General features: G+C 49.1%; 1 protein-coding gene across 3 annotated transcripts in view; it reads right to left on the reverse strand.

The window, feature by feature from the left end:
• Positions 1–13,880, reverse strand: part of LOC134983311 (zinc finger protein 665-like) — a 198,444-nt gene that overhangs the window by 40,342 nt on the left and 144,222 nt on the right. For 2 of the 3 annotated variants that reach the window (XM_063949027.1, XM_063949026.1), the window contains exon 1: positions 8,283–8,360. The exons of the other annotated variant lie outside the window; for it this stretch is intronic. In XM_063949027.1, coding sequence (XP_063805097.1) covers positions 8,283–8,339 — 57 coding nt within the window. In that variant the 5' untranslated portion in view covers positions 8,340–8,360. Of the gene's footprint in view, positions 1–8,282; positions 8,361–13,880 lie in introns of those variants that run through there. 3 annotated transcript variants of the gene reach the window in all.

A 13,880-nucleotide genomic window follows, 5' to 3' on the forward strand; every position in this document is an offset into this window, starting at 1 on the left:
GGCTAGAGAGACAACTTCTTCTGGAAGAAGATGGAAAGAACTGAAATCTGGACCTTAATGAATCCCAGACGTAAGCCAATGACCTTTTTGGAAAGCCCTTTGTGAGCTAGGATGTTCCGCTCAACTTCCATGCCGTCAAACGAAGCCGCCGTAAGTCCGGGTAGACGAACGGTCCTTGTTGAAGAAGATCCCTTCTTAGTGGTAGAGGCCAAGGGTCCTGTACGGACATGTCCAGAAGAGCCGTGTTACACGCCCTTCGGGGCCAATCCAGGGCAATCAATATTGCTTCTACTCTTTGATGTCTGATCCACTTGAGCACCCTTGGGATCAGAGAAATCGGAGGAAACAGGTAGACCAGCTGGTAAGGCCAAAGCGAAGTCAGCGCATCCACTGTGTTCGCCTGAGGGTCCCTGGTTCGTGAGCAATAGCAGCAAAACTTCTTGTTGAGATAAGAGGCCATCAAGTCGATCTGTGGGCAACCCCACCTGTCGATGATCAGTTGGAACACCCGAGGGTGTAGTCCCCATCCCCCGGGTGGAGGTCGTGGCGGCTTAGGAGGTCCGCCTCCCAGTTGTCCACTCCCGGAATGAAGGTTGCAGACAGCGCTCTTGCATGTTTTTCTGCCCAGAGGAGTATTCTTGACACTTCTCGTATGCAGGCCCTGCTTTTTGTCCCTCTTTGTCGATTGATGTACGCCACCGCCATGGCATTGTGCGACTGCACCTGAATCGCTCGATGCCTTAGTAGAGGAGATGCCTGAAGCAGAGACGTTGTGGATAGCCCGAAGTTCCAGAATGTTGATTGGAAGCAGGGCCTCCTGTGCAGACCACCTGCCCTGGAACTGCGCCTCTTGGATGACAGCTCCCCATCCTCGTAGACTCGCATCTGTTGTAGAGGAGGATCCAGTCCTGAATCCTGAAGTTCCCGCCTTCCAAGAGGTTGGAAGACTGTGTCCACCACAGGAGTGAAATCCTGGCCTGGGGTGACAGCCGAATTATCCGGTGCATCTGAAGATGGGAACCGGACCATTTGTTCAGGATGTCTAATTGGAAGGGTCTAGCATGGAACCTTCCGTACTGTATCGCCTCGTAGGAGGCCACCATCTTTCCCAACAATGTTATGCAAAGATGGACAGAGACTCGAGCAGGTCTGAAGACCATGCGTACCATTTCTTGGAGTGTTCTCGCCTTGTCCACTTGGAGGAATACTTTCTGTGCTACAGTATCCAGTAGCATGCCCAGAAACAGGAGCCGCGGAGACTGTTCCAGGTGGGACTTCTGTAGATTCAGGATCCACCCGTCGTGAGACAGGAGTTGGATAGTGCGATCTATAGAAACATAGAATTTGTCGGCAGATAAGAACCACTTGGCCCATCTAGTCTGCCCCCTTTTTTTTTTTTTACATTATTTTTATCTCTAACCTTATTTGATCATTATTTCTTTGTAAGGATATCCTTATGTCTATCCCATGCATGTTTAAATTGCTCTACTGTCTTAGCCTCTACCACGTCTGATGGGAGGCTATTCCACTTGTCCACTAACCTTTCTATGTGGAGTAATAGAAGCTCCCTTGATCTTTATTTTATCAGATCGTCCAGGTATGGGATCACATTGACCCTCTGGACCCTGAGTGGAAACATCATTTCCACCATCACCTTCGTGAACACACTTGGAGCTGTAGACAATACGAACACACTTGGAGCTGTAGACAATACGAAGGGTAATACCTAAAATTGGTAGTGATCGTTCAGAATGGGAAAACCTCAGAAAGGCCTGATGAGGTGGCTAAATTGGGATATGTAGATAAGCATCCTTGATATCCAGGGATACTAGGAACTCCTGTGGTTCCAAGCCTGCAATCACTGCCCTCAGAGATTCCATCTTGAATTTGAAAACCTTCGGGTATGGATTTAAAGACTTCAGATTCAGAAAGGATCTCACAGACCCATATGGTTTTGGTACTTCAAACAGACTGGAGTAGTAACCCTGACCTTGTTGCAACAGTGGATGACCTGGGACTGTACCAACTTCTTTATGACCAGTAGTAGAGTACCACGCATACTTTCCAAAACTGGTAAGCCTGATTTGAAAAATCGTCGGGGAGGTGTACCTTTGAACTCCGGCTTGTAGCCCTGAGAGATAAGGTCCCTAACCCAAACATCCTGGCAAGAACCGTCCCAGATGTGGCTGAAGTGACGTAACTGAGCTCCCACCACGAGATCTCCTCTGGGTGGGTGTGCACCGTCATGCTGAAGTGTTTGCGGGAGCAGAACTGGTTTTCTGGTTCTGAGACCCAGCAACTGTTGGTTTTATAGGTTTTCCCATGGAGCCTCTCATTGCGTTGGAGGCTCCTCCGGCTCTGGATCGAAATCTGGAGGACCGAAAGGACTGAGTAGATGGTCCCAGATAGGAACGTCTAGCAGGAGGGCCCCCCGAATGGAGAAATGTGGATTTCCCGGCCGTAGCCTTCAAAATCAAGGTGTCCAGGTCACCTCCAAATAGCCATTCACCTGTGAAGGGAAGAGATTCCACATTACGTTTTGAGTCAGCATCAACAATCCACTGACGTAACCATAAGGCTCTGCGCGCAGACACAGCCATAGCCGTGGTTCCAGAATTAACAGTGCCAATCTCTTTTAAGGAGCCACAGAGGACTCTTGCCGTTTCCTGAATGTGAGTCAGTAAGGCAACAGTGTCGACTAAGGTCATATCACCCGAGAGACCTTCCTTTATTTGACTAGCCCAGGAGTGGTATGCATGTGTCATCCAGCAACCTGCAATGACTGCCCATTGCGCTACGCCTGCAGCAACGTAAATAGATTTTAGAGTGGTCTCTGTTTTTCTATCTGCAGGGTCCTTCACCGCAAGGGAGCCTGGAGCAGGGAGCACTGCCTTTTTAGAAAGGCGAGAGACTGAGACATCTATGGCTGGGGATTCTTCCTAGAATTTTCTGCCATCAGGGGCAGAGGGGAAGGTATTCAGAAACCTTTTTGTCACTTGATATTTTATATCTGTTATTCTTACAGGCTAGTTTAAATAAATCATCCAATTTTTGGCTCCTTTTGAGGGAAGAGAAATGACTGCTGAGTACTTGCATCCCCCAGGGGGAGCTTTAACACCTCCCTAATAGCCAATATGAGGGGTTCAATACCCTGAATTGGGGTGGGATCCCCCCACTTATGGGGTCCCCATCATCCTTTACATCATCATCAGTATCATATGATAGGAGTGCAGGTAGAGCAGGTTTCTGTGAAGCAGGCAGGGAGGGACGCTTAGCAGTAAGGCTAGCCACTGCTTGTTGCAGTTCTTGTGTCTTGTTTGCAGTTGCAGTGAGCTGAGATGATATATCAGACATCATAGTTTTATAGCCCCCAACCAGGGGGCTCTGCATTCTCCCCCACATTAGTATCAGCATGAGATGACTGACTACACTGCTCACATGATATTGAGCTGGATGTGCTAGGAGAGAACCTGGCATTACACACACTGCAAGACTTCTGTTTTACCATAGTGTAGTAGAAAGCAGTACAATATACACACACAATACAACCTGATATGATATATGACAAGCCTGCCCTATTGCATGTGAGAGGAGACAGAGAAGAGAGGACTCCAGCGCACCCAATGGTGACCGGCCCCAGTGAGGCTGTCAGCGGTTGTTACATCTGTGTAACCACAGTGAGATTCTTTATAAAACCCCACAGGGGATTATTGTGCACAATGATAGCGGCTCTCCCCCCCTATACCCGGTACCAGTGTATACAGGGGCAGTTCTGGAAGAGCTGTGGAGGCTGCTGCAGCTCATGCAGAGGAAGGCGTCAATATGCTGCTGAGCCCGCTCTAATGTAGCTCCGCCCCCCGCCATGGCGCCGGAGCTACTGCTGTATATTTATACTGGCCATGTCTCCTTATGTATGTACAACCTCACATAAATGCTTGTTTCACCTGTGTTTAGCCAGTCTCACGCAGGGGCTATAGCGGGTCCCCCCTAGGAGTTTCAGCCACACATTTGACTGGGGAACCCCCCTAGCGGGGCCCCCGGTTGGTACTCACCACCGACGATCACCTTCAGGCATCTGTTAGGGGTGTGCGGAATGCTACGGCTGCGACAGCCAAGGCGCCATGTCCCGCTGAAAAAACAGCCCCTCAGGACGGTGGTACTGCAGCGGGGAAGCGGCTCTGCACCTCAGGAGGCCAGTGACCGTCCCCCCCCTAACTCCCACGGTGCAGGTATACTGTTGCCCAAACAGCATACCGAAATCATTAAAAGTTAAAAATAAAAATTGAGAAAAACTCTGGAGTTGCAGAGTGGCATCCTCTCCTGAGGGCACTTTATCTAAAGTAAGCTGTAGGAGGGGCATAGAGGGGAGGAGCCAGCACAACCAGTGGAAGAATTTTTAAAGTGCACTTGCTCCTTTGGACACGTCTATACCCCATGGTACTAATTCTGTCTCCAATATCCCTTATGGATGCTAGAGAAAAGTAGTTGCAGGAGAGGGTGGTCCACAGTGTCCAATGCAGCAGAGAGATGAAGGAGAATAAGCAGAGAGTAGTGACCACTGGATTTGGCAGCATGGAGGTCTTTGCAGACTTTAGCGAGGGCAGTATCAGTGGAGTGGAGTGGAGTGGAGAGGACGGAAGCCAGGCTGGAATGGGTCAAGCAGTGAGTGTGAGGAAAGAAAGGCGGTTGTAGACTATATGCTCAAGGAGTTAGGAGGAGAGAGATGGTCGATAGTTGGAGAGATTGGTTGTATCAAGGGTAGGGTTTATAAGAATAGGGGAAACAAGAGCATGCTTAAAGGCAGAGGGGACAGTGTCTGATGAGAGGGAGAGAATGAGATGGGCAAGATGGGAACAGGCAGAAGAAGAGAGGTAGCGGAGGAGGTGGGAGGTGATAGGATCAAATGGGGAGGTGGAGGGGGTGAGGAACGGCTGAGGGCCATGACTTCCACACTAGATACAGAGAAGAGAGATGTCAGAGTTGGTAGGAGGTAAGGAGAGGGGGGGGGAGTCAGGAAATGGAAGAGGGGGTTGCTCAGGGTCTGGTGGGATGTGATATCCTGCCATAGGGAGTCAATTCTGGATGGGAAGTAGGTGGCGAAGTCAAGAGCAGAGAGTGAGGGGGTGGGGGGGGAACTGAGGCGGGGGGGGGGGGGGGCGAGGAGCGAGTTGACAGTGGAAAAGGGGCGCCGGGGTTTGAGGACTGGGAGGAGATGAGGTTCTTGATGTAAAGTGGACAGTAGGAATGCATGTGGAGTGCCAGGGTTGCAGTATCACATCAGGTGAGGGGGATAGAAGGGGACAGGCAGGGGGCGGCAGGTGAGGGGGATAGAAGGTGATAATGTCGGTATTATCTTAGACCGCAAAGCTATACCTCTAAATACACTATTACCGTTGAGCCGCTATGGCCGCTAGACTACGTGCACGTGCTACGCACTTTGTACGCTATTTGCGTACAGAGTGCCGCACGTGGTGCGTACTTGACGTACACATGCCGCGCTGAGTGTACGGAGTACGCTCAGCGTGCGCACACACAATGGATAACCTTTATACCTTGTTAATTATATAATGTAATGATATGCTTACACTTTAAACCCTTAACAGTAAAGTACTGCAATGATGTTATACCTTTAAACCTTAAGTAGCGCTGGCGATACAAAGAACCCGCAGTGCGTACACCTTATCAATGCTATACACCTTATACAGATAAATCTACTTTAAAGCCCATGCAGGAAAGTGAAAACACAACACTGATTTGTAGTTGAAACCACCGGGTTCTAAGGCCACAGTGGATTGATTCCAAAAGATAAAAACAATACAATTTATACACTACAGGCTAACAAGTAAATCTAAACAGAATAATGGCTACGTGAGAATGTTTCGCAAGCGCAACCCGGCTCAGTCCTCTGCTGGTCATACAGATAGCGTTTAGAGTCTTCTCTCCGGCCAGGCAACAATGGTCCTTTTATACACAACATGCATACACAATACAATGGTCACTGTAATCTCATTGTTCATTGGACACAGAGATGTGTCTCCTCATTACAGAAAAGGTCATAGGTGGATTTGAAAAGGTGGGCGATATCTTTCCCCAACTGCTCTTGTGGGGGTATCCTCTGGATTCCAGCCGCATGTGTAATTTACAGTAAATACAGTTAATGTTCATAATTTACTTTTGTACATAACTATACGCAGGAGCAAGCGATCTTTCTCTAATTAACACCGGAATGTTACCCTCAAAATACCCTACAGCTGGATACTAGACATCACCTTCCAACCTTTATCTGACCCTTCCTATCATGCAAAGGCAAATCTCTGTCCAGGAACTGTTTACTCTAGTAATACTCGCTGACATGGTAAAAGGGAACTATGGGTACAAAATGCACTATTTGGGTTAAATATGTAATGTTCTAATAACCCACTACGCGCTCACAAACTCCGCCTTAAATACCCATATCATGCGCATGATCGCCGGAGCGATCCTACGCAAATTGCGGATATGTGCATGCACGGCGGACTGAGTGCACGAGCAGCGGGCATGTGCATGGGGTTAGTACAAGGCATATGCATTATGATATTTTTCGACTTTGACAAAGGGGAGAGGAAGGGGGCGGCAGGTGAGGAGGATAGAAGGGGATAGGCAGGGGGCGGCAGGTGAGGGGGATAGAGAGGGACAGGCAGGGGGCAGCAGGTGAGGGGGATAGAAGGGGACAGGCAGGGGGCGGCAGGTGAGGGGGATAGAAGGGGACAGGCAGGGGGCAGCAGGTGAGGGGGATAGAAGGGGACAGGCAGGGGGCAGCAGGTGAGGGGGATAGAAGGGGACATGTAGGGGGCGGCAGATGAGGGGGATAGAAGGGGACAGGCAGGGGCGGCAGGTGAGGGGGATAGAAGGGGACCGGCAGGGGGCGGCAGGTGAGGGGGATAGAAGGGGACAGGCAGGGGACGGCAGGTGAGGGGGATAGAAGGGGACAGGCAGGGGATGGCAGGTGAGGGGGATAGAAGGGGACAGGCAAGGGGCGGCAGGTGAGGAAGATAGAAGAGGACAGGCAGGGGGCGGAAGGTGAGGGGGATAGAAGTGGACAGGCAGGGGGGCGGCAGGTGAGGGGGATAGAAGGGGACAGGCAGGGGGAGGCAGGTGAGGGGGGATAGAAGGGGACAGGCAGGGGGCGGCAGGTGAGGGGGGATAGAAGGGGACAGGCAGGGGGCGGCAGGTGAGGGGGGTATACTGTGTGTATACTGTCTCCCCCATGTGTGTACACCTCCCCCCATGTGTGTACACCGCCCCCCTATGTGTGTACACCGCCCCCCTATGTGTGTACACCGCCCACCTATGTGTGTACACCGCCCACCTATGTGTAAATACCGCCCCCTATGTGTGTATACCGCCCCCCTATGTGTGTATACCGTTTCCCCTATGTGTATATACCGACCTCCTATGTGTGTATACTGACCTTCTATGTGTATATACCGCCCCCCCTGTGTGTATACCACCCCCCTATGTGTGTATACCGCCCCCCTATGTGTGTACACCGCCCACCTGTGTTAATACCGCCCCCTATGTGTGTATACCGCCCCACTATGTGTGTATACCGCCCCCCTATGTGTGTATACCGTTCCCCCTATGTGTGTATACCGCCCACTATGTGTGTATACCGCCCACTATGTGTATATACCGCCCCCCTGTGTGTATACCGACCTCCTATGTGTATATACCGCCCCCCTGTGTGTATACCGACCTTCTATGTGTGTATACCATTCCCCTATGTGTGTATACCGCCCCCTATGTGTGTATACCGCCCCCTATGTGTGTATACCATCTCCCTATGTGTGTATACCGCCCCCTATGTGTGTATGCCGCCCCCTGTGTATACTGCCCCCTATGTGTGCATATCATCCCCCCATGTGTATATACCGCGCCCCTTGTGTATATACCACCCCCTATGTGTGTATATAACCCCCTATGTGTGTGTACTGCCCCCCATGTGTATATACCGCCCCCTATGTGTATATACCGCCCCCCAGGTGTGTATACCGGCCCGTATGTGTATATACCGCCCCCCATGTGTGTATACCGGCCCCTATGTGTAACAACCTTGTATCACCAGTGACATCAGTATGTGCACCACAGCCTGCTCCCCCTGTATAAAAACAATAACAGGACACCACAGGCTGCTCCCCCTGTATAAAAGATAATAACAGGACACCACAGGCTGCTCCCTCCTGTATAATAATAATATCAGGACACCACAGGCTGCTCCCTCCTGTATAATAAGACGCCATTACCTGATCTCCACGGACACTGGGAGGCTGCAGAAATCGATGAGAACTCACTTCCTGCATGTGGAACGCACAGGCCGGAAGTTAGGTGAAACGCACAGGCCGGACGTTGGAAATTATTGGCACAGGCTGCTTCCTGGTGACTGGCTCCTCCCCTCCTACACCGCGCCCACAGCACCGCCCTCTGTGATGGATATTGCCAAACATGTCCTCAGTGCAAGAGGCCGGCGGCCATTTTCTTGTAGACCAGTCCGGCAGCAGGTGCAGCAGCAATAGAATCCCTGGCCCTGTAGTGACGTCAGGTCTGAGCTCCGCCTTCCTTCTATCATTCCCACAAGGCAGCAGGAGCAGAGAGCAGCCATTGCTGTGTCTGGCAGCAGGTAATGATATTATTATTATTATTCTATAGGCTGAGCAGCTCTGGTGTCAGGTTCTGTACTACAGGGGGAGCAGCCTCTGGTGCCTTGTTATAGTGCAGCTGGAGCAGCCTCTGGTGCTGCATTATCCCTGTACAGGTGGCTGACACTCTAGTGTCCTATTACTGTAACACAGGTGGCGCAGACCCCACCGTTACCGTAATACAGGTGGCGCACACCCCGCCGTTACCGTAATGCAGGTGGCGCACACCCCGCCGTTACCGTAATACAGGTGGCGCAGACCCCGCCGTTACCGTAATACAGATGGCGCAGGCCCCGCCGTTACCGTGACACAGGTGGCGCGGACCCCGCCATTACCGTGACACAGGTGGTGCGTACCCCGCCATTACCGTGATACACCTGGCGCGGACCCCGCCGTCACCGTGATACAGGTGGCGCGGACCACGCCATTACAGTGATACAAGTGGCACAGACCCCGCCGTTACCATATTACAGGTGACGCGGATCCCGCCGTTACAGTAATACAGGTGGCGCAGACCCCGTCGTTACCGTAATACAGGTGGCGCAGACCCCTCCGTTACCGTAATACAGGTGGCACAAGACCCCGCGGTTACCATAATACAAGTGGCGCAAGACCCCGCCATTATCGTAGTACATGTGGCGCAGACCCCACCGTTACCGTAATTCTGTACACGGGACATTACAGGTGTTGTGTCCTGTGGCATTGTGCTGTACAGCGGGAGCGGCCTGTGTTGTCATAGTATACAAAAGAAGCAGCGTGTGTTGTCATAATATACAGAGGGAGCGGCCTGTGCTGTCATAGTATACAGGGGTAGCATTATGTGCTGTCATAGTATACAGGGGTAGTAGTCATAATACACAGGGGTAACATCTTGTGTTGTCATAGTATACAGGAGGAGCAGCCTGTGTTGCAATAATATACAGGGGTAGCATCCTGTCTTGTCATAATAGACAGGAGGAGCAACTTGTGGCATCCTACTCTACAGGGGGAGCAGCCTGTTGTGTCCTGTTGTTATTATTATTATTATACAGGAGGATCAGCCTGTTGTGTCCTGTTATAATTATTATTATACAGGAGGAGCAGCCTGTGGTGCCCTGTTATTATTATACAGAGGGAGCAGCCTGTGGTGTTCAGTTATTATTTTTATACAGGGGGAGCAGCCTGTGGTGTCCTGTTATTATACAGTAGGAGCAGCCTGTGGTGTCCTGTTATTATACAGGAGGAGCAGCCTGTGGTGTCCTGTTATTATTATACACGGGAAGCATTATTATTATTATACAGGGGTAGTAGCCTGTGGTGGGCATTTGTTGTTGTTGTTGTTATTATTATTATACAGGGAAGCGGCCTGTGGTGTCCTGTTATTTTTATTATTATACAGGAGGACTAGCCTTTGTTGTCGTATTATTAATATTATAAAGAAAGAGTAGCTAGTGGTGTCCACTTATTATTATTATTATTATTATTATTATACAGGGGCAGCAGCCTGTGGTGTCCTGTCATTATTATTATACAGGGGAAGCAGGTTGTGGTGTCCTGTTATTATTAGTATAATATATTGGTGGTGATGTCACAGTGACATCACTTATATCTATAGTAATAATACAGGGACATGACTGGTTAGGGGATGATGGAATGACACAGTGATTTCACTTATATCTACAGTAATAATACAGGGACATTACTGGGGAGGTGATGGGGTCTGGGAGTGTCACAGTGACATCACTTATATCTATAGTAATAATACAGGGACATGACTGGGGAGGTGATGGGGTCTGGGACTGTCACTGTGACATCACTTGTAACTCTAGTAATAATACAAGGTCATGAATGGAGAGGTGAGGAAATCTGTGAGAGTCACAGTGACATCACTTATATCTATAGTAATAATATAGGGACATGACTGTGGAGGTGAGGGGATCTGGGAGCAGGTTGTGGTGTCCTGTTATTATTAGTATAATATATTGGTGGTGATGTCACAGTGATATCACTTATATCTATAGTAATAATACAGGGACATGAATAGGGAGGTGAGGGGGTCTGGGAGCTTCACAGTGACATCACTTATATCAATAGTAATAATACAGGGACATGACTGGAAAGGTGAGGGCATCTGGGAATGTCACAGTGACATCACTTACATCTATAATAATAATACAGGGACATGACTGGGGAAGTGAGGAGATCTGGGAATGTCACAGTGACATCACTTAAATCTATAGTAATAATACAGGGACTTGACTGGGAAGGTGAGGGCATCTGGGAATGTCACAGTGACATCACTTACATCTATAGTAATAATACGGGGACATGACGAGGTGAGGGAAATCTGGTAGCGTCACATTTACATCACGTATAACTATAGTGATAATACAGGGACATGACTGGGGAGGTGATGTGGATGTGGGAGCGTCACAGTGATGTCACTTATCTATAGTAATAATACAGGGACATGATTGGGGACGTGAGGGTATCTGGGAGCGTCACAGTGACATCACTTATATCTATAGTAATTATAGGGGGACATTATTGGGGAGGTGAGGCGATATGAGAGCATCACAGTGACGTCACATATCTCTAGTTATAATACAGGAATCTGACTGGGGAGATGAGAGAATCTGGGAGCGTCACAGTGACACCACTAACAGTACATCTATAATAATAATACAGGGACATGACTGGGGAGATGAGGAGATCTCGGAGCATCATAGTGACATCACTTATATCTTTAATTATAATAATAATATAGGGACATGGGTGAGGGGGTCTGGGAGTGTTACAGTTACATCTCATATCTATAGTAATAATACAGGGACATGACTGGGGAGGTGAGAGGATCTAGTAGTGTTACAATGACATCACTAATATCTTTAGTAATACAGGGACAGGACTGGGAAGGTGAGGGGATCTGGTAATGTCACAGTGACATCACTTATCTATAGTAATAATACAGGGACATGACTGGGGAGGTGAGGGGGATCTGGGAGCGTCACAGTGACATCACTTATGTCTATAGTAATAATACAGGGACATGACTTGGGAGGTGAGGGGGTCTGGGAGTGTTACAGTGACATCACTTATCTCTATAATAATATAGGGACGTGAGTGGAAGGTGAGAGGATATGGGATCGTCACAGTGACATCACTTGTATCTATAGTAATAATACAGGGACATGACTGGGGAGGTGAAGGGATCTGGGAGCGTTACAGTGACTTCACTTGTATCTATAGTAATAATACAGGGACATGACTGGGGAGGTGAGGGGATCTGGGATCGTCACAGTGACATCACTTGTATCTATAGTAATAATACAGGGACATGACTGGGGAGGTGAAGAGATCTGGGAGCGTTACAGTAACATCACTTATATCTATAGTAATAATACAGGGACATAACCGAGGAGGTGAGGAAATCTGAGAATGTCACAGTGACGTCACTTACATCTATAGTAATAATACAGTGACATGACTGTGGAGATGAGGGGGTCTGGGAGTGTCAGAGTGACATCACTTATATCTATAGTAATAATACAGGGACATGACTGGGGGGTGAGGGGGATCTGGGAGCATCAAATTTACATCACTTACAACTATAGTGATAATACAGGGGCATGACTGGGGAGGTGATGGGGATCTGGGAGCGTCACAGTGATGTCACTTATATCTATAGTAATTATACAGGGACATGAATTGGAAGGTGAGAGGAACTGGGAATGTCACAGTGATATCACTTAAAGCTTTAGAAATAATACAGGGACATGACTGTGGATGTATGGGGATCTGGAAATGTCACAGTGACATCACTTATATCTATAGTATTAATACAGGGACATGACTAGGGAGGTGAATGGATCTCAGCGTCACAGTGACATGACATATCTCTAGTAATAATACAGGGATATGACTGGAGAGGTGAGGGGATCTTGGAGCGTCACAGTGACACCACTTATATCTCTACTAATAATACAGGGACATGACTGGGGAGGTGAGGGGATCTGGGAGCATTACAGTGACACCACTTATATCTATGGTAATAATACAGGGACATGACTGGGGAGATGAGGGAATCTGGGAGCATCATAGTGACATCACTTATATCTTCAATAATAATTATAATAATAATACTACAGGGACATGACTGGGGGGTGAGGGGGTCTGGGAGTGTTACAGTGACATCACATATCTATAGTAATAATACAGGGACATGAGTGGGGATGTGAGGGGATCTGGGAGAGGAACAGTGACATCACTTATATCTATTATAATAATAATACAGGGACATGACTGGGGAGGTGAGGGGATCTGGGGGTGTCACAGTGATGTCACTTATATCTGTAGTAATAATACAGGGACATGACTGGGGAGGTGAGGGGCATCTGGGAGCGTCACAGTAACATCCCTTATATCTATAGTAATAATACAGGGACGTGAGTGGGAGGTGAGAGGATCTGGGAGCGTCACAGTGACATCACTTATGTCTATAGTAATAATACAGGGATATGACTGGGGAGGTGAGGGGATCTGGGAGTGTCACAGTGACATTACTTATTTCTTTTTCATTCACTAGGGGGCACTGTAGTACTCTTGGGATATGGACGGTACGATAGCAGGGATAGGAACATTGAAATATTTAAATGTGTAATTTTCTTCCCACCTCCATAATCCCAAGATGCCTCAGTGTTTTTTGTGCCTTCACCAGGGAAGGTCGCATCCTGGAGTCATTCCAGGGTTTACTTTAAATTTTTCTAACTATTCTCACTCCATGTGCGGGGAACGAGCTGCTTACTAAGGTATAGCTTTACTGGCTCAAACTCCCCCGCTTCCTGGATCCCACCAGCGGTCAGACACATACTGCCACTGGGCGCCTGTGTCGCTCCACACCTGCCCGTTCCCCCGGCACCCAGCAGTGCAGCTCCAAACAGCGCTGCCTCTGGCCTCTACAATCTGCCCCTCTAGACAACTGGGAAGCGGCTTCCAGCAGCGGTTAAATAATGCTGCCACTGGGCACCTGTCAGGCTACACCTCTTGGCTCCAGAGAAGCGGCTCCTGGCAGTGCGGCTCGCAGAAGCGGACAGATCACACTGCCGCCGCTGGACGCCCGTCATGTCACACATCTACCCGCTCTCCAGCTTCCACAAGCGCATAGACCACGGTGGATAGCTGCTGCTGCAGGGCACCGCCACTCAGAGCCGGCGCTTGGTATACAAT

The sequence above is a fragment of the Pseudophryne corroboree genome (assembly GCF_028390025.1).
Source record: "Pseudophryne corroboree isolate aPseCor3 chromosome 3 unlocalized genomic scaffold, aPseCor3.hap2 SUPER_3_unloc_12, whole genome shotgun sequence".
Lineage (NCBI taxonomy): Eukaryota > Metazoa > Chordata > Amphibia > Anura > Myobatrachidae > Pseudophryne > Pseudophryne corroboree.